This window comes from Salminus brasiliensis, chromosome 10 (assembly GCF_030463535.1).
Source record: "Salminus brasiliensis chromosome 10, fSalBra1.hap2, whole genome shotgun sequence".
NCBI lineage: Eukaryota > Metazoa > Chordata > Actinopteri > Characiformes > Bryconidae > Salminus > Salminus brasiliensis.
Genome location: NC_132887.1, coordinates 29690669 through 29716896, shown reverse-complemented (window position 1 = coordinate 29716896; position 26228 = coordinate 29690669). Strand labels below are relative to the sequence as shown.

Genomic DNA, 26228 nt, shown 5'->3' with positions numbered 1-26228 from the left:
CTGGCAGTCTTGTGTCTCATTGCTCTTGCAAATCGCAAGATTTATAATTGCTGTCCAGTGGAAAACATGTATCTTTAACATCGTGACAAACAGGTTCTTGACTTTAAATGGAAGTTTGCAAAATAAGAGCATTTCTATTGGTCAATTCATCCAGCACTATTTACACAGTGCACAGAGAAGCTACAGGGTTCAAACTATGATGAGAACATGGACAAATGGAGATATAGGTTTTTCATTGGACAGCAGTGATATACAAGAAGACTCAAACTGGCACTCCTTATATAATCCGTTATCATACCTGCACAACTTGTGAAGTGAACTCAAAACGAACCAGAACTAAAACAAACACTGTTGAATTCTCTACTTTGGTCAAGATCAAGAGCACCCAACTACAATCCCATGTTTGAAGACCGATACCAAACTGATCAAAACCAGTGGAATCAGGTCTTCTTTACTATGAAAACACAGCACTACTTCTAGTCATGGATCACCAAGTACCGTTATATGGGTCTTGTACACATAATGCTCTCCTCTCTTCTTGGTGATGAGGAGCATCTTGTCAAAGAGGAAGAGCGTTCTCTCGTTCTTCGCCCGGTGAACGTGGAAGGTTCCCTCAAGGACCAGCTCACCGTATGTAGTGAGGTCAGGACCTTTCCAGTTAATCAGGAGGGACTGGATCTCCTGTTCAAAAAAAAAAAAAATGCATCTCAGCCTATGTTGGCTGATACACTCATGCCCATGCAAAGTTAGCTTTTCCCTTCTTGCGGAATAAAGCCGACAAATCTAGCAGCACTAACGGACTCCCATCATTTCTCTGTACACTGCTTGCTGAAGCGGTGGCTCTTTGTGCTTTTTGGAATCACATATGCATTCATAAAGGGTTCTGTAGGCTTACTGTATTTTTAAATTAGCCTGGCGCTTTTAAATGCTAATGCCTTAGCTCTGACCTTATGTCACTGAAGGACTGAGTCATCGGAACAACAAAGATGGAAAATGTAAATGCCACTTGTTTCACTGAAATTTCAGCTCGATGGGAGAATAGGAGATTTCTAGAGGCACACCTGTTCTTTGGGGACCATTTTCCTCCACATGAACCAGAATACTGCATACAAGCAGCTTAAATAAGTGACCCAAATACTGACCTCATAAAGTGAACACTGGTCTTCCTGATCTCATTACAGAGAGCGGTTTCGCTCCTGTGGTGTGTTGAGGTAAACTGATTACTTTCAGCACTGATTGACTTGCGGCACCTGTAATCTCCCTCAAAGATGCCTCCAGACAAAAGCTGTTTTTTTTGTATGAGTCATTCATAAGATTGTGTAATATTGAATTAGCACGGGCGTGTTTGAACTAAAAATAAGACACTGTTCCTGAAGCGAATGAGCAACGAGCAAAATATCGTCTCTGGGGAAACAAAACAGGGGGTGAAAAAAATAATCTTATGTAACTTGCAATTGCTATGCAACTTAACTGCATAAGAGTTGATGTAAGTTAGAGTAAGAAACGCATGTTCAAGTTAATTAGTAATGATAGGATTTAACAGTTAGTATCCTACCGTGAATGTTGAGAAGACAATTAGCTCCATGCTAATATGCGTTCAATTACAGCCACAATATAAACACACTTTAATTTTTTACAGGATTCTGTTCTAATAAATCCTGTCTACTCACCTGGAGTCTGACTGCATGCTCGTGCTTCCTCTTCATGTCGTTGATGTACCAGGCCACCCCTGTCATGGTGTCAATAGCCTCTTCTACTACATCGTAACCGTCCTCCTCAGGGTCAAAGTGTTTGGCAATCTCCTGCAACAATAAAGCAGCACAGATAGTGAAAAAACTGGTAAGGCCTTCAGATTTGCCTTGTTAAGAAAATGCTAAACAGTCAACTGGACTTGGGATCTAGTATCAAAGGGATATTAAAAGGGTCTGGAAGTACTTAAAGCAACACTATGCAGAATTTGTACCTTAAAATAACAGCTTCAGCATCATGTAGATGCTCCACTGGCTTGTAATTGGTAGAATAGCACCTGCATCGTTGCTACTCTGGGCTCGGCACACTGCTAATTGCACTAATTGCATGTAATTCTGGTGAAGTGAGCAGGACAATGTTTGAGAGAACTGCGTAACACTGTGTAACCAAAGTCACTTTCACTGGCAGTCTAGCTTTCACTGGTCTTTATATTTCTCAGCTTGTCCAGAAATACATGTGTAAAAGCATGTCTTGTCGTGGTTACACTTTCTGACTGTAGGGGGAACCCAGGAGCAAGAAATACCAAATCTCACATAATGCTGCTTTAAAGGGATCAAGTTTTAAAGGCAAATGAAACAAGTTTGGATAAACTTGAGACAAACATGTGTTTTGTGCCATAACCCTCAATCTAAATTCAAATGACCCTGATCTCAGACAGTAGTTTGTATGCATTTAAGATTACATGGACAAAAAGTCTTTAGATAACAGAATTGCTGTAATACAACCACAGTTCCAACTTCACACTACTTTAATTTGGGTTCTAGCAAGTTTTTCCTCAAACTTGAAATGTCAGAGATTAAACAGCCTGTGGTAATGCAAACAGGCTTCCAGAAGAGAGAGTCAACTACTTTGTTTAAACTATCAAAAGTACTCATGACAGATAAAACCAATCAGGTAAAGAGGAAAAACAAACGTGGTAAGAGCACTGCGTGTTGTGGTCTATGTGGTAAGCGCCTCTGCAGTCAGGTGTTAAGTGCTACGTGCCTGTAAAAGGAGATGGTACTTCAGAATCCTCTGAACAGGCTTGAGCAGGTAGGCGCCAAGAGGAAGGGAGCGCTCCAGAGAGGCCTGCCGATCCCGGAAGAACTTGGCCAGCGTTTTGTTCCTCATACACTCTGTGAGGGTGGCCACCGAGCTGAATAATCGAGAAGGGCAGAAAGACAACAGGATGGAAAAACTGGACACAAGGCAGCTGGGGTAGAATTCGAAGTAACAGAGCTCTCTCTCTGAGTTTATGGTAATGACTGGAATCTCAGAATTCTGAGATTTTTGACAGCTCTTAGGATGGAGGAATGAAAGCAGCAACAACAACAAAAAATAATAATAGAAACAAAACAGACATCTTGAAGAAGACATATGAGACTGATCCAGGCACCAGAAGGCTGATGGCGACAGGATGCTGTCACTCTGCTGGCGACACTGTTTCGGTGGCAGGGGGAAATTTACTGAGAACTCAAAGGAGCTAATGTGTCATCTGCCTCAGTGATCACTCCCACTGGGGAGTAAATCACTTTAGACTAGAAACTTCTACTCTTCTACTTACTTGGGGTAGTTTGTGCAGTACTGGGTGTAGATGTTAAAGTACTCGCTCTGCAGACAGAATAACAAGAAACAACAGATTATAAATGACGTATATAGGGAAATAAAAAAGATTACATGCAGGAAAGACTGCACATGGTCACATTTAAAATTTAAACTCTCATTTAAAATCAATTTGGCCATTGTGAAATTATGACACAATGTAAAGAACAAATAGTTAAAATGGCAAAAATGAAGATGTTTTGTGTGACAGCAACGATATATACACTTTTAGCAAAAAGGGTTTCAGTGATGACAACTATCTTCATTGCAATTATGAAATCAAACATGTCATACCACAGCTTATATCTGCCCAATAGCCTTAGTTTTACTCCAATCTTGTATACACAGAGGGCATTGATATTATAACCTGTTGGATTATTGACTTTGCCTTTGTTTTTTAAATATTGCAGAACAACAAAACATTGCAGCCCTACTAACAGTAGAACTCTTTTTGATCCTTAATATAAAACCATATTATAACCTATATAGTGCCTAAAAAGTATTCACCCCCTTGAAAGTTTCCCTTTGTACTACTTTTATAAATGGAATCATGGTTACTATATATATATATATATATATATATATATATATATATATATATATATATATATATATATATATATATATTTAAAGATGTAAAATATGTACTTTAAATTAAGTGATTGCATATACATTTACCCCCTTTAAAATTGACTTGGTAGTACTCTCACATTAATGAAATGGAGATCACCTGAGTGCAGTGAACATGTTTCAAGTGATTGTGGTATAAAGACACCTGTCTGGAAGGTCCAGTCAATGGTTATCAGTATTCTTGGCTAAAAAAAAAAAAACACCATAAAGACAAAAGAACACTCCCCTCAACTCAGAGAAAGGGTAATAAGAGTATCAGTCAGGGGGTGGATACCCAAGTCACTAAACATCCCATGGAGTTCAGTTAAAACAATCATTAAGAAATGGAGGCAATACGGCACATGTGTAAATCTGCCCAAGCAGGCCATCCTCACAAACTGAGAGACCATGCAAGAAAGAGACTAGTGAGGGAGGGCACCAAGACAGCTGTTTTACAGGCAAAAAGACTATGAAGACTACTTTTTAAGGGTTGAATGAGACTGGCTATTTATACCTTATCCACAAAGCAACAGGCGATGGCAACAGGATCGCTGTCACACAGTTCCAAAGACTGCAAAAGCTCACTGGGGAGAGAAAGAGAGAAAAGAGAGAAGAGAGAAAAAGAGATTAACTGATTGCTGACACGTTTTGTTAAATAATATTTTTATGGTTTTGAGATGCATTTGGCATATCAGCTGTGGAAGGACTCTGCATTCATACTTTGCTCAATACTTTGTCTGAATGGTGCTAAAAGCTTCAGGGTTCTTTTACTGCACCTTTCACAATCATTGTTTTTACCCCTCCTCAATCACTGGAAACTAATCCCAATCCCAATCAATAGTGATATTTATGCCATATCACCCACCTTAACTTGTTCTATTACATTACTCTAGAAGAATGTTTTTCTCTTGGTCCCTGAAAAGCTTTGTTTCAACAGTGATGCACTACAAGTCTGAACAAAACACTCGTAGCAACAACACAGACTAATCTCTACTGGATTACTTAATGGAACATCAAGGCTGATCACTAATGACTCAAAACTGATCCCAAAACCTGTCCTGGCTGACCAACCACCATCTAAGTAGGATAAGTGCACTGAATTCATAGGAATGTCTTTAAAGTCAGATTTCCATGTTTAACTGAAAATGCTTGGAGGTCCAAGACGATCAATAGTCAGATTTCACAAATTCACAACCCCAGAATCAGAAAGCAAAACACACACAGCACATTACACTAATCTCTATGTTCAGAAGAATCAACAAGCAAAGATGACCCCATGTTAAAAGCGAAGATTTTAAAAGGAAAAATTCTGAATATGAATCCTGTGAGGATGCAGAGCACTATAGATTTGTCAGAGAATGACCTTTTGGGGGGATGACTGATATACAACATGACTGCAAAGAGGCTCAAAATGTCTAAAATCAATAGATGCTTTATTCTGATTGTTGTAAGCAATGATGATTCAACAGTTTACTAGCTCACAAACACAGAAACAGAAGAAAATGTCCAGGTTCAGATGTGCAGCATTAACAGTGCTGAGTATCGTCCAGTTCAATAGTTACTTAAAAAAAAAAAAAAGTGCCCAGGTTGCTTGGAAGATCCAATAGACGAATGATAACGAAGGTGCTCTCTAAAAGAGAATACCACAACGGATGAGACTTTAATAATAGAGGGAGGGGGGAAAAAAATCTGCATACCCTGCATAGGCTGTATACCCACATATAGTAGTGATGAAGCCTTCTTTCTGATTTGGTATCCGTAGCTTTATTAATAATAAAGCTTCACAGTCCACACTTCAAGTACGATGAAGTTGGTCAAATCAACCAATCATAGCATTTTGTGCAAAAGCTAAAGCTAAGCATAATGGCTTTCCTTCACCATGCAATGGGGTGACGCTCTTAAAAATAAAGATGCTACAACAGTTTAAGAGAGATGTGTGAGTTAAGAGCCTTTTGAAGGTTTTTCACAATGCGTTTCTTATATGGCATCACTTTGCATAGTTGGCAGTTGCTTTAACCAATGTAACCTTGTTTAAATATGTTAAAGCAGGCTGATGTTTTTACCACTGTGAAAATAAGTCTTCAGCTTTAATGTCCTTGCACACTCAAGCTGCTTACATTCTAAAAAGATGCAAGATTTGATGATTGATCTTGTGAATATTAACTGGCTGTAGGTATGAGGAGGAAAACCAGATTTAACATGATTGTGAAAATAGATCATATGTTAGAAAATGCTTTTTTGAATGCTATGATATAACCAATACTTAAAGAACACTGAAGGTCTAGAGGTCAGTTTCCTGGACTGGGATTAGGCCTAGTTCTGGACTACACAGCCTCTGAAAGAAATATTTCCGATGTAAAATAAGAAAAAAAACACAGTCCATGATCTGTACTGGAAACTAAGCCTAAAGGTTTCCAGTGAAAAGAGTGGAATTAGTCATTTAGTGCAGTGTCAATATTATTTACAGTCTTTTAGAGTTCCTTCTGAAATATGGGATGTTTGGTTTTATTTCAATAAAATGTAAAAAGTTGAATTACATTTAAATTCAATCTGAGATTTAAATAATTTGTCACAATGTATAAAATGTATCGGAAAAGGCCTTCAGGTTTCATGATGGCATATCATCCAACCTTAAATGCCTATATATAGGGCTGGGCGATATGGTACAAATACTATATCACAATAATTAAAGAATGTTTTTGCAATACACAATATTTATACATGTAACCACAGATTGTGTAGTACAAACTACTATTCAGATACTCTCCCATACTGAATAGAGTGGTTTTTAATCAACGTCTGCTGCACTTCATCTAATTAAACCAGTCTAATTACACTGTTAGTAATGAAACCTTTATTTAATAACCTTTATTTTATTAAGCACTAACAGTATCCACCATTTGCTTGGAAAAGTATATTGTTAGCATGATAACAATTTTATTAAGATCAGATAAAATATCGCCACATTGCCCAGCTCAACCTATTTATGATACTTCTATGACAGTAGCATAAATGAAGCACAAAGCCATTCATGACTTTGGGCCATAATTCATTCATGGTACATGGGCCTGGTCTAAAGTACAGTGGATATTAGCTGCATGACATTCCTTTTTGGCTTCAGTTAGTCAACATTTAGGGGCAGTGTTTTTCAGTTAAGCAAGGGCTAGCACAACCCCTCTATTACTCCAGCAAGAACATGCAGTCTTATGTCTTATCCGAAGGATGATGCTACCTTGGCGTCAGCAGATCATTAAAAATGTGTTTTAAATACTAAAAGAGCAAACCGCAAGAATGAGTCATGCTCACAGCTTGAGCTTATGTTGGAGAACGTGCAAAACACACTACTTTAAAGCGAAAAAACCCCCCAAAAAACAATTTTTAAATGCCTTCACAGACTAAGGCTGTAGCTGGGGGAAGTTCTTAAGTTAGCAACCCACATCACGTTGACTTCAAGGAGGCAATAATAACTGTAATATCATATTAATGAGAGGATTATTGCCTTGAAACTGCATTTTTCTGCACGCCACTGACTGGGCTTCCCTGGGGCTTTAACTAATTGACATCCGTCAGTCAGAGAGAGGATGTCTCTGGGCTGGGAGTGTATTTTTAGCGAGCGGTGTGTGTTCTTAGGCTCGCTCGCAGTGTGCGGTTTGTATTCTCAAGTTTGTGTTCACTAAATCCCCCCCATTGCTGCCCTGTCTAGACAGACACTAGTGGGAGCGAAGCCTCATGATGTTATGCCGATGTCATTGTCGGAGAAAAATGAAAAATAGCTCCTTAAGTGAAAATCTTAATTCAGTTTTATTTGAATTGTCTTTTTAGCTTTAAAATATTGGTAAGCAGCTGCAACATAAAATAAAAACATAAAATAGTTAAATCTCAGTGACAGTAAAATTAATAAACAAAAAAAGTATCATAAGAAGCAAATTGCTTAAAAAAAAAACAGAATAAGAATAATATCAATAAAACAACAATTGCACCTATTCCCCAATATGGTGCATATGGTGCTGTAGCATTTGGCCAATTACTACAAACAATAAAAGCAGCTTTTTTTTTAATGGTCAAGATTTTATTCTAAACAGCAACAAAGCTTTTCTTTGAAACCGAAAAAGCATCTAATATCATGGTGACCAAAACAACCAAACACTGTTTATTCCCTGCTGTGTGGCTTCCTATCAGCTTAGACACAGGCTACTGCATCGATGAAGAGCAACTGTTTAAACACAGGGGGCTGTAAAAGGCCACTTTGGCTGCATGTGTCAGAATGAAGCCTGATGCCTCCAGTCAACAGCCTGCTGACCAAAACAAATTAACAGCCACACTCTAGTTTGCATACTCCCCCCACTTCCATTACACATGCAAACATGAACACACTCTCTCAAGCAAGAGCACCACTAAAGTCCTGTGTTACGGCTGGCACTCAAAAAACCCTTACTGTATAATAGAAGGCAATGAGCAGGTGCTGAAACCGCTTTCCACCAGCTTTGATTGTAAAGTGATAGGTTTTGGCTTAATCTTTAGTGAAGTGAAGTAAAGCACAAGGTATCGGTAGACAGTAATTCTGAAGAGACTGTTTTGAAATGATGAGGAAGACAAATAGACCTCTGTTACCTGAGCTGAGCTTGATAAGGCCCACCACAATACTGGGTTTTGGGTTTGAGGTATTTTTTTAAAAAGAACATTGGGGTTCGGAGGGTCTTTAAAAGGAGTGACTTTTTTTTTTTAAATAAGATTTGTTGTCTCCCTTGGATTCTCACTCTCTCTCTCTGGGCCTGTTCACACCTACCTAGATCTACCTAGATTTCACACTGTTTCACACTAAAATACAGTGTCTGAGTGGGATTTGTTCTCTGTGGTTGGTGCATTTAAGTGCATAACAACAACTTGTCATTTTTGCTTTCTAACGTAAAAAAGTGCTGCTTTCTGTTGCTTCCTGCCCCCTGGTTGTGCGTGCATCTCTGTGATGACGTTGCACAGAAACCAGTCTGAAACTTGTCATTAAAATGCATCCACAGCGTCCGATTTGAATTTCCAGCATAAAAAACACTTCCTGTAAATAACGGTTTCTCATTAAAATTGTCCTGTTCCAGGAGAGTGTGAACAGTTTAAAGGAACCGCAGGGGTTCCTCTACATCACTGTGGAACAATGGTAGTGGTATTGCGCTCATCTAGCGGTAAAAGCATGAACGCACACAGAAATAAAGCAAGAGAGAGAGCGAGGGAGCTGAAAGAAGCAAAGATCCACAGTAATTATTATTTGCATGAACCTTTTTTACCAGTCGTATTTCCGCTTGCCTGATATAATCATGGAAAGTGCATTCCGTTTACACTTGTATTAAAGGTGGTCTGACCACCTCTGAATGTGATTTATAGGATCCGATCGTAATCTGGTCACAATGCATCCTGGGGGTGTTTAAAACTGGCTTTTGATGCAGAGAAGCGAAATTCGAAATGTGATCCGCTGACGGAAAACGGCATCCTAATGCCAATTGTAAACAGGCCCACAATGTCTCTTGCATTCTCTCTCCTTCACTTCCTGTCTATCTCGCTCACTCACTCAAATGTTACAGCCTATAGCTTTCAGATTTCTAATTGACCTGCACTTGGCTTTCACCCTCATCTCAGTCCAAATCATGCGCTTGAGTTAAAGGCTGACGTGCCTGTCCAATTAGCGTGCAGCTTCTTGACCCACCGAGCACACCGACCCCAAGAGTTCCTCTAAATGACATGATGGCTTGTTAATTGCACTTGCCCTTTCTTTAGCTGACCTTTTAAGCTACTGTAAGGTCAGCTAACAGAGGAGCCGCACTGGCCAATTATCATCAGGCTCTGGGGACTGGGACAGTCAGTGAATTATTTCTGATTTGACGTAATAGGGGAGACTGATTCTTACCTGTTGAATTCATAGATGACTTCAATGTTGCCAAACAAGGAGCAAACCTGCTCAGGCTTAATGGGCAAGTCTGCGGCATCTATGATATAAGCCAAGTAGTCCTGCAAAACAGAAACAGGAGATAAAAGCACATGCCATATTTATCCCCTTCAACAAACACAGTAAGCAGAGAAAAGCTTTCAGAGAGAACTTTTAGCCTATCTATGCAAATGTATGGCAAATCATCTAGCAAAAAAACTTTAAAAAAGATTGATCAGACTCTGGAGTGGTGGTGCGCTGTTCTACTGTGCGGAAACACCATCACAAACATGAAATTCCTTAAAAAGAGTCCTTAGAAGAAAACCTCTCCTGGGTCCACACGTAATCTCCTCTCCTTCACACACAGTAAGTACAGAGTGCAATGCCTGAAACATGGCAACAGAGGGCAGTGGTGTTCTGCAAAAGCTGTAAACCAAGGCATCTGTAGACCAAGTGAATATCAAGACCATCTGAGCAGCAACTTCATCACATATTTAATCGCAAGCCGCGCTCCTGTTCTATGGCATCTTGCTTATTTCCAAACAAGTGTGAACAACGGCAAGGTATGTGCAGAATGTTTTCACAGCTAGACTTCCTGGAGATCCATCAGTTTGGCTCCTTCAGTTTGTTCATGCCTTTCTTTCTTTGTTTTCAAGACAAGGAGAACGATGTGAAAAGTTACATTTCCTACCAAACAGTTTTTTGTTCCGCGATCAGTTTGTGTATTTCATTTTTTTTCTTCTATAAACTGCAGCAGAGTCAGTTTACTGCAGCCATATACAGTGTGCTGTAATCCATTTTCACACATTTAACTACACATACCCACACACTCACTTAAAACACTTTCTCCTTCACTTTCTGTTCTGGGGAATTCCACTCCTGTACAAAGTGCTCCAGCAAGCAGTATCAAGCTGCACCACACCTCCAGAGCCCACTGTGCAAATAAGGAAACTGAATTCCGGACTTGGCCAGGGTCACATAACACACATAATAAAAAGAAAATGGGAAATATCCTTTGTCAGAACTCCAACATTGGGCGGTTAAGTTTTGTTAGACATTCTGAAAGGTCTGAAAACTTTTTCTGGGTTTTTTTTTTTTTTTTTTAAGTTAGAAAAGACCTCAACATGCTTTGTACCCCTTTCTTTTACACTCATCTACATACATACTGGGGAGGGCCTCAATTTGATCTGAAGTGAGCCCCAATTCCTCATAACATGGATTCCACAAGATGTTTAAAACAACCCCATTGAGATGCTTGTCAATCTCCCGTTCAACTATTGGACTCTGGTGACTGAGACTGACACTAATCATGCTGGAAGTATCCATTAGAAAAAGGGTAAATTGTGGTAATGAAGAAATGCAGACGTTCAGCAACAATACTCACTCAAACAGACCCTGGCATTCAAGCAATGCTTCCCCACACCATTAGACCATCTAGACCAGCTAGAACTGTTGACACATGGTAGGTCGGGCCTACCGGATTCCTGCTGTTGAGGCCAAATACTAACCCAATCATCTGTGTGCCTCAGCAGAAATCGAGATTCATTGGACCAAACTGCCTTTCCCCTGGTCTTTAATTGTCCAGTTTTGGTGTCCTGTACTTACTGCAGCCTCAGCTTTCTGTTCTTGGCTGACAGAAGCTTAAACCTGACATGGTCTTATGCTTCTGTAGCCCATTTACTTCAAGGTGAATGATCAACTGCATTCTGAGTAGGGGTGGGCAATGAGTTGACATTTTATCATATCGTGATAAATATGTTACTGTGATGCACAATGTGTGTTTCTTAGCATACTGAGGAAAGCATGAGTGCTTAAAGGACACTCCAACTGTATTCGAGCGTAATTAGTCCTGTTTAAACAGTAGCTAGAACAGTAGTTTTTAAGAATCTGTTGCTACGGATGCAGTTTCAGTCTATGTATCGTGATGAACTACATGTATTGTCAAAATATCTTTAAATATTGTGCTCATTATCCCCATTTCTGATGGTTGAGGAGAACAGTACCTGAAGCCGGTCTGTATCAGCATGACTTTATGCACAAAATCGTCTGTATTAACAATTCATTTAACTTTCAATAAACTGTGTCAAGTGACCCATGTGAAAAGCAATGTAAGTGATCTTAGTGCTACATAATGTTCTCCTAGTGTGAACGACTGGGAGCATGCTCTCTTATCTGATGTTATTTGCATACAATATCCAAATATGCAGAGATGTGAGGGGATTGTTTTTTTTATTTTTTATCATCACATACGGTTGCCATAACTACTGCTTTTTTTTTTCTTCATCAAAACAAAGCAGACTAACTGAATGATGTCATATTGGGGGAAGGGGGTTAAATCCCAAGTTGCTCTTGCTCTCCAAATCTGGAGAGTAAGGAGTGCCATATTTGGGTGGTTTGCAGTGGTGTACTCTGCCAAGGGAACACATACTAAGGTTATCAGACAGACCCATGAGAAGCACAGTTCCATTTTTCTCGTCGTATTAGAGCTACTGCTCAAAAACAGTGAGGGATGGTGTTTCCAAAAACATCAGGTAAAGTAAGAGACAGGGCAGAAATGATCTCAGTTTCTGCAGGGTACAGAATAATAAAGCAAAGCTGCTTTATTAACACTAATACTTATTTTATGTAAAAGTTCGTACTGCAAGATTGTTTACATTCTGTATTAAATCAGCCAAACTATGTAGATTTGCATGGGGGAGTTTCACAGCTCCACTGATTTGAATGTTATGGCTAGTGATGCATCTCTATACGTCATTCAATTTCCACTACAGTTGAGCTCTTGAATAGGAGCACAGATCACCAAAACTAATACAGCCCGAGGACGAGCCTTAAAGCTAATGGGCGAACAACCACTTTATGCTCATTTTCCATCTGCGAAATTTGGTGTGGCGGTTGGTGTGGCGCAACAGATAACACCACTACCTGCCACTGGGTTACAACACCACGTGGGAGACTGGGGTTTGATTCCCAGTCTGGGTGACTATGCTGCGCTACACCAATAAGAGTTCTTGGGCAAGACTCCTAACACTACACTGACCCACCTCTGTAATACAGGTAACCTTGTAAGTCGCTCTGGATAAGAGCGTCAGCTAAATGCCATAAATGTGAAATGTGAATGTGAATGCGAAATGCACAATTCACACAATAAACATGGGCAAAAGTATTGGGACACCTGCATGTTTATTATTTCTACCTCTATTTAAAAACAGATTATGCTGTTTTTGTTGGAATACATGTCTCCACTGTTCAGAGATGGCTTTCGACTAGATTTTGGAACATTGCTGTGAGGATTTGGTTGCATTCAGCGAAAAGAACGTTAGTAAGGTCAGGATGTTGGATGATCACCACCCCACCTCCCCACCTTATTATTAGCATTGGGCGAAGCACCATTATTCCAGCTCAATGTTTGATAACTTGGGGGCTTTATACCCCTCTAGCCCACATCTTCCATTAGGCATGATGCCAATCGGTTCGTGTTTATGTGCTCCAGAGAGTCCTATTCTATTGGCAATACTGCTCTACAGGGACTAGACAAGCTGTGTGTGTTCGCGCAGTTGCACATCTGTGTCAGCAATGGGTGCAACTTAAAGTAGCTGAATGCATTCATTAGAAGGGGTGTCCACAAATATTTGGACATACTTACATTATGACAGCTGCGTTCCTGTAGGAGTACAAGCCATAAAACGGCATTGGGGGATTTTTTTATTTTTCAAATTCATATTTTTTTTAATCTCCGTTTTGTAAAAGCAATAAGCTGCTTGAGGCCATGCAAGATTTCACCATGGCTATGGGCAAACATTACACACCCTCTTGTGGCTTACCGCTTTAATATACACATTTCTGCATTATTATTAAGTCTATACAGAATCATCTTTGGTTGTTATGTTGCTGGGCAAACATAGCCAGCTGTTCACTGCACTTCTTGGCAGAAGAACTGCTGCAGTAATCGCTACGTAAATAAATGAATATTTACTGTATTAATCAGACTGGGTTACATAAAACTGACCACTAGATTTGTTAGGACTGTAGGAGTGTTGCAGCATTACATTTGCTAATTCTTAAAGAAGGACAACTGTTGTGCTTTGCTGTTTAAGTGAGACGCTGCACTATCCCTCTTTTCCCCACATTTGCATGTGCCGTACAGTAGTGCAGTCCTGTGTCAAAAACAGAAATGGCCGTTTGTTAAAAACAGCACTCTGGGCTGGTGTGGACAGCTTAATAATTAATAATTAAGGGAATTAATAATATGGGAATTCCCTGGTTTTGTCTTGCTTGTCTTGCTTACTGTTCTTCATCGTAATACTCACAGTAAGGCTTGATATTTGACATTTTAAATTTGTTAGTTGCAGCTGCTATTTTTGAAGCAGGTTTGGTCATTGCCAGGTCAATAAGGTGGAGAGACAATAAGGTGGAGAGATACTAAAGAGATCTGGATACTGAAACTCATAGCAAGAACATGTATATAAAATGCATGCGTGTGAGCTGGAACTGACAGTGGTGAGGTCAGGGCTCCAGCCAAGCTTCACTGCCCCGGAGGTCCAGACTCCGAGCTGTGGATGTGCATCTGGACTGTGGGAACTGAACACCTGACAGGTGCATGAAGAAGTCTAGATTTAGTGTGGTGGTGTAGGGTTTAGCTGCAGCCCTTCATTAGCTTTCCCATTTGTGGTCCAAACTGAACAAGAAGCAGAGCAAGGCTGCGGGCTGGAATATGTAGTGAATTACGGCAGACATTCTTGCATTGGGTGCAACACCTGGAGAAACCTAAAAACCCCTAAAGAATGCCCATAATCAGCAGCAAGTGGGTCTTGCCAGCACTGTCGTCAATCATGGCTAACTTTACAGTACTGAGTGGAAAGAGTCATGAAGTGATGCAGGGGAAAAGAGAGAAGTACAACTGCAACTCTGCGGTTTGCTCCAAAACCTCACTGCCTCCTGTTTGTTGTGGGTAGGATTAAAATTGTTTCGCTGTAAACAAAAACAAACATTTCTGGGTTATTTCTACAAGAAGGGTTTTTTTGGGGAGTTGGCAGTGGTTAGCAAATTATTTTCATGGCTGTGAAAGACAGGATACAGGACAGGGAAGGGTTTTTGGGTGGTCATGTAACCCAGATTTTGCAGTAATGTACAAAAACGACAAGGCACCAATTATCATTGTAGAATTAAAGAATGTGGCAACTAATACAGAGCTATGAAAATTAGAGATGCACCGATTTGGGAATTTGGGTAAAAGCCCTTATACATTGTTAAATAAGTATTAATCAAATGTAGATTTTTTTTACATAACGTCAATCTGGCAGTTGTTCTTTACATTGTTCAGAATTACACAATGCATGGACCAATAGAAATCTAGACCACATACACTGTTATAAAGGTTTGTGGACACCCCTTCTAATTAAGAGTCAGCTACTCTAAGTTGCACCCATTGCTGACATAAAAGTTGCCAAAAGAATAAAACTCCCTGGAGCACAAACATGAACCTATTGGCACCATGCCTAATGCCAGGCGTGGGTTAGAATGGTATAAAGCCCTCAAGTAGAACTGCATGCTCTGTAAAGATAGTGCTCCATCCAACACTGGGGATGAAGTGGGGTGATGATGATCCAACATCCTGACCTCACTAACGCTCTTGTGCTAAATGCAATCAAATTCTCAAATAGTCTTCCCTGGACAGCAGAGACAGTTACTCCAACAAAAGCAGTATACACTCTTTTAAACACCCTTAATTTAGGAAGAAACAATGAACGTGCAGGTGTCCCAATACTTTTGTGTAAAGTTAACAGATACTACCTTTATACAAACAGACTCATGCAGACGGCCAGCTTCACATTTTGATCAAATTATTAAATTAAAACAAAACACATTTACAAAACATTTCAATCCATGTTTGAGCCACAGCTGTGTTCTCTCATAGCAACTGTTGTGAAGCTGGGCAAGTTCCCTCCAAACTGGGGATGGGGAACGTTGTTTGTCACAGTCCGTGGCTGCTGGTGGTCAGAGGGTGGACGAGGTGGTACATTATTGGAGAAACGCTGTACAGGGTACAACAGTCTTCTGTTATCTGTGATGCATCAACATCCTCATCTTCATCAGGTGGCTCAAATAAAGGAAAACTCATTTGTGTAGCCTTAATAGTATCCTCTCAGTGATTCTACAGCTTTATTTTCTTACTGTCCTAGCAATCACTAGCTGTCTCAGAGGCTTATTTAGAGGTGAACAAGACCACTGTTCCAGTGAGGGAAGAGCTTGGAGTGACTAAATGCAAGCAGGAAAGATGAGAGGATTGGAACTAGGACTGGAATTCTGTAGCCTTGCGATGGTCGTGTGTATGACTTCATATGCTAAATCAGCATCTGCGGTATGTTGAATGTAAACAGTGCATAGAAAGGCATGCAAATATTCATGAGGCAAATACCATGGGCTAGGAGAAACCACACACACAACTCAATGTCCAGGTCACAGACAACCCCTTTTAGCTGTAATGTGTGCAGGGTGACACCATCAATCATTCACAAATACAGTCAGCCCACCTTCCTTCCTTCCTTTCGACAGGAGCAGTATCACTTTGCAAGGAACGGAGAGTGACCGAATGTTCATTTGGATGTTTGAAGGCACAGTTTGAGACTTTGAGGAAGGTGATGGACAAACATTAAGAACCTATGCTTGTTTTGTTCTGTACAACTGTTGTGAACTTCATAAAGAAACTGTAAACGAGCAGAGCATAAATGCTGCCCTCCAGTACGATAGGGCCTTCCATGCCTAGTGTACATGGATGGTCATGTGATGCGTTTTCAACTGGTTTAGTATGGACAAAGTTTTTTCTTCTGACAGCTAAAATGAATGAGCTAAAACGAATCTCTCATCATATTCTGCTTAAAAGACCATTACGAGTGTTGCAAATCTAGCCCAATAAGAGGAAAATTGACAAGGGTGTCGTTAAGAAAAACATTTTAATGCATGAGAGAAATCGCTTTACTCACCTCCACAATACTGCACAAGTCCCTGACATACATCCTTTCTGTCTCGATAATCTCCATGACAACACGGTCCACATAGGTGAGTTGAGGATTGGGTGCCATGGCTACAGTGGCGACAGGTGAAGGCACGTCTGAGTTCTGTGACTGTGTTCTTGCTCCAGAGCAGGCTGCGCTGTCGTAGTTGCTCTGGCCCTCACAGGGGTCTTGCCTCTGCCTCTTGCTTTCAGGCTTCAGCAGAGTTGCGGATTCCTCCGGAGGGCTGAGCTCCAGGTCAATATCGGGGCCTTCTGGTGGGGAAGGCCGGGACGGGGTTACGAGGGGGCCCCTAAAGGGGCTGCTCTGGCCTTCTGCAGAGGAGCCGGACGAGAGGGTGGACACAGCGCTCACAGGCCGCTCATCCTCAGAGTGTTCGACACCCAACAGTGAGCAGTACTCTGCCAAGGTCGGGTCATGACTGCTTAAAGAGGAGTCCGTGGACAAGCGAGGAGATTCTGTGGTGAAAAGAGAAAAGGGGGGAAGAACATTAGAAAAGGGTGTCTATTTTTGCAGGTTGTGCTTTTTTTTTTTTTCGTCATTTCAGCCCATACCTGTCCTAACGATACTGCCACACATTACACATGCTGAAGGTTCTTTAAATGCTTAATTGCTAGAAAAATATCTAACATTATTCCATTTTTTTTACAACACTACAATGATGTGGCTCGGATTGCAAGCATATAATAAAATAAAATAAAACAATAAAAAACAAATTTTTTTAAAACATGTACATTTACACATAAAAGCCATCTCTCACATCATAGTTGCTCACGGTTCATTCACTTCTTTTAGCATTCAGAGCTCAGAGCTAAAGCACAGCCTCAATCTTCACCACACACACACACACACAAACTGTGCCTCATACAGACTTCTGAGGTCATGCATTCTGTAGTTGGTATCATACCCATATTAAGAATGAATGGGATTTTCGAACATAGTCTCCATCACACCCTGTGATAAATCCCCAATCCCAGTTTTATCCTGTGCAGACAGGTTTTGTCCCGTGTACATTTTTTCACCCAAAATGCCACTAGAACCTTTGAGGTCATTAATGAGTCAAATTATGAATAATGCTACACCCATGATACAATCAAGCTAACACTTATGTTTACGACGTTGTTTAGTAAACACTACTGTATAAACACAGGCAATTTAATTAAGCCAACTTCCACCAAATCAACTTAACTAACCTCACTTGACAAAGCTTGCTGGTTTGTTTGGGGTATTCTGTTGAGGTTTCCAGTCTTTTGCACCTATTATTCACACCTATTATTATTTACTGGAACTCAAAACCCAAAGTCTTCAAAATGCAGCTATTTTTGGAAAACTCTCTGGTAACCATCAAGATAAACACAGAGGTGTGTCAGTGTCAGTATGTAGTAGAATCATGTATTGTTTCTTAGCTAAACATCATACAATGAATCACCTCCAAAATTAACATTTTAGTCTAGACATCTGAACCGATTGTGCCTATGTGCAAGGAAATGAATTTTTGATTAAAAAAGGGGACAAGACAACTGACAATTAAGATGTAACGATTAAAATGTTTTGAAATTATTTTGAAAATTGTTGTTGATTAAGCTGCAACAATCTATCTATCTACTTATAGCTTATTTAATTCGGAGGTAAAATAATAGGGTTGTAAATAGACCACATTTGGTTTGGGCATCTGGGCATCTGGGCATCTGGGCATCTGGGCACCCCCCCCCCCAAATTTCATATACAGCTTACCGTACTGTACGTGATGCCTATCTGAAAAGGACAAAACTGGCACTGGACAAGCACCCGAGTGGCTCCACGCTTACAAAGAAAGCTTTCACTCAGCAGGGAAAACCCACACTGTCAGGCAGTCTGTAACTCATACCCTTTTCCTCAGCAATTTCTCTTACAGTACAGTAACTACCACCCATTAGCCAAAGAACCCACGGCAGTTCACTGTGGAGAGGTTTCCTACAATGATTACTGACATGGCCTAATTACAGCATTCCACATTCTGGCAAAAGACCCAGCCATTTCCTCCTCACTCAGGGCCTGTTGCTGGCTGAAACAGAGAGGGGGGAAACAGGAGGAAAAAGCCTTGAGACAGAGGAGCTAACTGTGATCTCAGGGTCTTGTTTGTGTCGAGTTAAAACCCTGCTCAAGTCCATAATAAACACGGTGAGATCATCCATCTGGAGCTAGCGCATGTGGAAAACCGGGAAGATGAGAAGTGCTCCCTGCCTGCTTTTCTCCTCTCATTTACCCTTGCATGGCTAGAGAGAGGACAGTGAGACTCAGCAAAAATATTCTGCATAACTTCTCATCCAACAGTCCAAAACAAAAAGGGGAAGGTCACCATCCAGCTAATGGTATGACAGAGGATCACATTTCAACCTCAGCGAAGTGTGCATGTGTTTGTCTCCACATATGCTCAGGACAAACATATCTATGCTACTCGTCCAAAAGTTCTTATGAAATCTAGGGCATTAATAGGGAGTTGGTCATCTTTGTTGCATTAACAGCTCCTACCACTCTGAAAATCTGTTTAATCCTTTGAGGATTTGATTGCATTCAGCCACAAAACTGAAAAAAATTCATATGGTCAGGTACCGATGATAGATGATTATTTCTAGACGTCACTCCAGCTCATCTCAAGCGGTATTGGGTGGAGTTGCAACTCTCCAGAGAACACAGTAGTACTTCATGTAGTACTGGATGCTATGACCTTAAACCAGTATCACGAATAACTGAACATTTTACCTGGATTACGATTAATGAACGATGACATAAGCTGCTCAAGTTCTCTTCCATGTTGCTTCCATGTCATAGACTGGAGAGGATGGAGTCACATGAATGCACATGGGGTAGTATGTTTTTCTCTCAGTTAGAGGATTCTGAAGTCAATTTCAAATTAATTTTAATTTTTGAATTAATTTCCCAGCCCTAGTTAGCCCAGCTAGCACCTAAGTTGAATTGTGGTTTGTGTACAGCTTCCCCAGTAAATCTGCAATAATATGTATGAATGAATAAATAATGAATAAAGTGTAAATAATAAGTTGTCCCCACATCCTGACAATGTATAAAAACAAGGCCCAAGTGATATATCGACGGTCCACGATTTCAATGAAATGAGTGTAAATATTGCCGACAACACTCTGAGAATTACTGGAAGTGGTATAACAACTGCAACATTTTCAAAACTACATTTTACCATTACAACAGCATGTTAACATCACAACATACTGTAAACATACACAGCACTCCTTAACCCCATTAAACTGTATGTAACCCCTCGCTTCAGTGTTTAACTACACTACTTAAAAATGTTTGTCCATCACAACTACACTATTTTCAAATTGAACAGTTTCATAGGCCCTACAACAGAACCCTGCGGGACGCCACAAAATATGCTAAACCAAGCAGTTCCCAAATAATTCCCAATAGTTTCTGCACTAGGACTGGTGAAAGAATCTAGGGTTTAATGGGCCAACTAAAACTGTTGCTTTGTAACATTCTAAATATAATCAGATGTTGGAATTTCTAGTCCCTTAAAACCAATGTCTATATCAGCCACAAAATAAAAACGATAGTCTCCACAATTCAATATCCATGAGATTTAACACAAATTGGGGGGAAAGAAGAAACCATCTTGCTGGTTAATCTACTAATTAAACCAAACAGAAGATGTCTGTTCATAAAATTAAGATGAAAGCGTCTTCATCAGAGATCATGAACTCCTTGATGCATTGTCATATCTCCATGTCACATACTGTTAGGCTTTTGAATTGAGATGTGACCCTTTTTCCTATAAATGGCATGTAGCAGATACCCAATGAAGTAGAAATTCCTCAGATAGCACTGTTATCTCCTTCCTCCGAGCTCCTACTCATCCAATCGGTGTCCAGACTTGCCGACTAGTGACATCAGTATGATGTCCTAACAGAACCGGTGTGTGTTTAATGACTTACAGGTTAGCTGGCTGGCTCAAGCCTCCACACGAGCAGAGAAAGGCTGCTTTATGCCATCCACTATCAGCTCTCCATGACTCAGGGCTGAGCTCATCATTTGAAAGCTGAAACAGTCAGTACACAGTACAATCCTGCATAGACGTTCCAAGCGGCCGCTGGACGTTAGCTGCTCTGGATATGGCTCATTGGCAAGGTTTACACCATTTTCTGCTTGATGTGACCAAGTTCAAACTCTCATTTCCTTCCTGCCTGTAGAAATGCTTGGCGTGCTGGGCAGGGTGAGGCAGAAACACTCCTTAACACTGCGGTGAGGAAATACTGAACCACATGCACACACACACCAAAAAAAATTGCCTTGAAGCCCAAACCATCTGAGGGTAACTCTCCCAAGGCACTGCCATGGCAGGATCTTACTCTCTAAAGAAGTGAAAGCTATGGAGGTGTGTGGTCTAAGCAGGCCCTGGCAGTGCTGCAGTCTAACAATGCAATCCATTCAACTGAGGAGATGTAAGAAATGAAACAATATAAATATTTCTCATGCAGCCTCAAGGCCTGGCATGCACCAAACTATGCTGAAAAAGCTAGCAAGACATGGCATGACCCAAATGAACATCAAGTGCTGCGTGAAGTTTTCAGCTTACACATATAAACACATTAAAACCCTACAATCAAGTTTACTTGATGGACTTATCCTTCATATAAAGTATAACTTGAGATATGAAGATACACACAATTAATAACATTTACATTTATTTAGATTCTGTATCCATAGCTTCTAACCAGTATATTTTATCATCATTTGCCATAATAAAATTATATCACTGTCTGCAAAACAAGCCTGTATTTACAGCATTATCAGTTCATTCAAACTGTGCTATATTATTATAAATTATTATTGCACTAAACTGTATCGCAGCATTTCACAGCATATTGTATTGTATCAATGTACTGTGACATGTTAGCTTGCCTGGGGCTAAGATATTAGCTTTAGTTAAGTTCTAGACTGGATGCTCCTAGGACAATTTGTATGTACTTCCATACATTTTTATTCCAATAAGCTGTAAGTGAAAAATACTGCATCATATTGAGCCAAATTCTGCAAAAATCGCTACACACAATCTTTTCAAATACAACTGTAGTATCACCTGAAAAATGTCTGTATGCACTTCCAACAGTTTCCAACAGCTTGTTTCAAAGAGCACTGAATGTAAAAAAAAAATATTTTATTTCAAATTACTATTTACTATTACTATTTAATATCAAATACACCATGCTTTAGTAATAACTATTCAGCAAATGGAGCAACATTCTGAAACAGGCCCATATACACTATATGTCCAAATGTTTGTGGGCACCCTTACTACATGAATGCATTCTGCTGCTTCAGGTAGCACTTATTGCTAACACAGATGTAAAGATGCGCACACACAGCTCGTCTAGTCGCTGCAGAGAAGTAGTGGCAATAGAGTAGGACTCTCTGGAGCAGATAAACATGAACCTATTAGCACCGTGCCTAACGCCAGGCGTGCCGCCCCCCCCCAGCACTGAGCTGCGCGCTCTGCCCAGTACTTTTGGGATGAGATGGGACGCTAATGATCCAATGTCCTGACCTCGCTAACGTGCTTGTCGCTGAATGCAATCAAATACTCACAGAAATGCTCCAAAATCTAGTAGAAAGTCGCTCCAACAAAAGCAGGATAAACTATTTATTTTTAACACCCTTGATATCAGAAGAAACAATGAATGACCAGGTGCCACGATACATATTCATATATTGTATATACATACAATCATTTTCCAACCTCTCAAACCCTTAGAATTAAACAGACTGCTTCTGTTATGACACCTTAAATATACATAAAGATACATGAGCGCTGTTCAAAAAGCCCTCATAGCTGAACCACTGAGAACTGCAGTACGAATGGGCGGGGCTAAACCGTGGTAGACTAAATAGGTGGAGATATGCAAATAGGTTGCCCTTTCTGACCTTAAAGAAACAGTGAATTCAAAAGGGCAGGGCTTATTTTCCATATATGGACTGTGTATGCGTGGCGTGAATGATACATTTGGACACTTTAACCAAACGTAGTTTACATAGATGTCAAATTCTATTTCAAAAAAGTGATGGAAATTCACTGTCTGCTTTAAAGGGCTACATATTAGGCAAGGAGGAACCCCCCACAAACTCTATTTTCACTCTGATTACCCACTGAGAAACATACTGGTGCATCTGCTCTTTGAAGACAGCAGTGGAATGTCATCTGCTGCACATGGGGCAGTGGCGCTCAGGCATGCAGAATGACCAGTAAACACATGCGGATGTAGATAAGCCTTCCCGAGAGTGGATGCCAGATGCAAAGCGAGAACTGACTCGGTCAAACGATAACCAGTGGGGAAAGTTTGTACACAGTGCACAGTGAAGGCTACCTTTAACAAGCAAGGTCTGGAGACAGTATGGGAGCTTGAAGACAGGAGAGCGGTGTGGCATCTGGTAGCGAGAGATACATGAGTGAGAACATAGTCAGTCAATGCCTGTAGTCAGACAGACAATTCATAACATAACAGTCATTATGGTGCTGGCGAAAGATGCCACAGCGCCACATCGTGTTTGGATTTTAAACAAATGTCAGAAGCTTTAAACCACAAATTTGAATGAGCGGCCTTTCAGTAACCAGGCTGGCAGGCTTACTGTCTGTAGAGGATCATGCAAACCACCCGCTACCTTTTTATCAGCCTATAAAACTATTAGTGCAAGGGAGTGTTTCATAAGGTCGGATTTCCAGTTCGACAAGGGATAGGTCCAATAGGAATATGAGGAAATTCTTAAGCAATAAAGCCAGACAGATTTCTGTTGGACTACAATAGGCATGTGTGCATAAATGATATACATTTTTTAATCAATACATAAATGGGCACAATGCTGACCACAGAATGCTGAAGCTATTTCAGAAGTCTGTTAAACAACTGAAAAACATTTTATATTATATTATAGAGATCCTTTACATAACGAGTTATGAATTATAGTTATACAAAATACATAAGGGATGAACAGATGTTTTATGCATCTTGCTTTTTATTGTTTTATCCCCTCCTCTGGTTACTTCTTACATTGTTTATTTATGATAATTCGGTAAATCTAAAAAGATTGCCTTCTGACAAAATTGAAAACTGTCTGTTCTGTTATGTATAACTTTCATGACTGTAAGACCAACAGAAATGCTCCAAAATGACCAGGGGATTTCTTCAATTGCCTTTCATTAAAAGTAAAATAAATAAATAAATAAAGAGATGAGGCGAAACTCTGTGTGAAAATGTAAAATATTTGGAATACTGATTATTTTTTCATCATTATTTTGATTTCAACTTGTCCAAAAAAAACTGAATATTGTAACACAAATTTTGCATCATGAAAATTCTGGTAGTCTAAAAGAAATACAGATACCCAATCAAACCTTATTCAGAAATTCACGTCAACATTTTTAAAACATTCATGTACACAGTGACGTCTTAAAATTCCAAAAGAAGATATAGGCACTCATGATAAGCCAACATGGAAAATATGACAAACACATTACTGCTAAGACGGAGCTAATTATTAGCCACCGTGTTTTGCCAATCACCCCTTAGCAGGTGGCCACATTCCAACAGCAGCCAACAACAAAATTCCTCACACCTGACAGAGGAGCAATTTACATTCCTTCCCAGCAGGAATGAAAAGCTAACTTAACAAAAACCTTACAAATGCTTTTCCATAGATCTCAAAGCTGACACAGCAAAGGCAAAAGGAACAGCTGGACTGAGGGTGATGAGCACTTCTGTCCAGACATCTGACTAAGACGTGCACAGACAGGCAAAGCCAACGGGTACCGGGCTAAGCAGGAAGCAGATCTATGTTAAAGAAATGACTCAATTAGGGTCATGTTAGTTTAGCCTCCAGACATACATTCAAAACCGTAATGTCTCTGAGCACAGCGAAGAAGCGTGTTATGTCTGGAATTGAAGTGAATACCTGTAAACTGTATCACACTTATGTAGTATAACATTAACTGTATATGTGCAATTGTTTCTTATGCTTATACTTAGGAATCGGGATGGGGTTTCCCCATTATGAAAATTGTCAGAGTTAAATACCATAGCACATCATAAGAAATCATAAAATCTGATACTATATCAGAATCCTTCCTCTGATTTCATTCATGCTAATAAGCCATGGGTTCTTCCGGGTGGAAGATAAGGCATTGAGGGGGAAAAATAAAAGCCCAAGTAACAAACCAACACATTAATAATTAACTCTGGTCAAGGTGAGTGTAGTATTTAGAGTGTGCTGTGGTGGAAAGACTGAAGATCTGGAAAGACAATGTCACTTAAAAGAGAAAATCGCACACACTTCACAGCATGGAAAAGACTTCCCCATTCATAACTGCCTTTAAAAGACAGTTTTTACACAAGATTGGAAAACTGAAAAAAAATGACGTCCTAAATAACCTTGTGTCTTAACCGCAAATCTATAAATAAATATTTTGGTTCAATTTTAAAGGCATTTAAACATAACCAAGAGTTTATAGCAGATAAAAAGGTTTCTTTGCATTTCCTATGCAGGTTCCTATGAATTTCTGTCAAAAGCATATCTTTACAAATTAGATGAAGTGCCGTACAGCTCTCTCGTGCCCGCCTCATGGATTTTTAACCCATTTTGGCTAGTTTTGAAAGGTGGATGCCTGATGCACACTATTTGTTGAGGTAGAAAACCAGCACAAGGCAATGTGATGCACTGGAAATAAAAACTGGGCAAATATCAAAAACAGCGCTGCACATCATACTACTTCATGCTCAGTCACTAAGGGCTGGTTTACACGGTTTATAATAGGCGTTTTATAACAGTTTGGTCACTGATGCTCAGATGAAATTGAATAACACCAAATCCGAAAGTCAGTGCATCGTTACAACCCTACTCATGTCCTACTTTTCTTCCACTTTCAGGCTCTTATGCGTAATTCTTTGGGGTGTCTCAAAAAACACTTAGGTCACCCCTCTTCTTTATGATGTTTATATAAAAATACCCAAAAGGCTTGCATTCAGTCTTAGAAAGAGTTGTATGTTTGGGTGAACAGGTTGAATTTGCACTTCCCCACAAGTGGAATATGGACTACACGATATTCACCAAATACTACACTGCAATGACAGAGTGACAACAGCTCTACCCTGCTCACTAACTCTTTTGTTAATTAATTATCCACCAAGTCAGTGGCCACCAACCAACCTCCTGGAGATCTACCTTCCAGCAGGTTTCACCTCCAACCCAAATCTAATACAGCTCACTCACCTAATCAATCATTTCTGAAGGCAATAATCCAATGGATCAGATGGGGTCAATCAGGGTTAATCAGTGTAGCTTTGGTTAGCACTGCACTAAATGAA

General features: G+C 40.1%; 1 protein-coding gene across 1 annotated transcript in view; it reads right to left on the bottom strand.

Moving 5' to 3' along the window:
- The window catches only part of LOC140564362 (pleckstrin homology domain-containing family G member 3), a 62128-nt gene that overhangs the window by 11969 nt on the left and 23931 nt on the right, over window positions 1-26228 (bottom strand). Inside the window, exons 4-10 of the mRNA XM_072689754.1 lie at window positions 16831-17318; window positions 9833-9933; window positions 4454-4523; window positions 3293-3339; window positions 2734-2884; window positions 1671-1802; window positions 499-681 (exon numbers count right to left, since the gene is read on the bottom strand). Coding sequence (XP_072545855.1) covers window positions 499-681; window positions 1671-1802; window positions 2734-2884; window positions 3293-3339; window positions 4454-4523; window positions 9833-9933; window positions 16831-17318 — 1172 coding nt within the window. The remainder of the gene's footprint in view (window positions 1-498; window positions 682-1670; window positions 1803-2733; window positions 2885-3292; window positions 3340-4453; window positions 4524-9832; window positions 9934-16830; window positions 17319-26228) is intronic.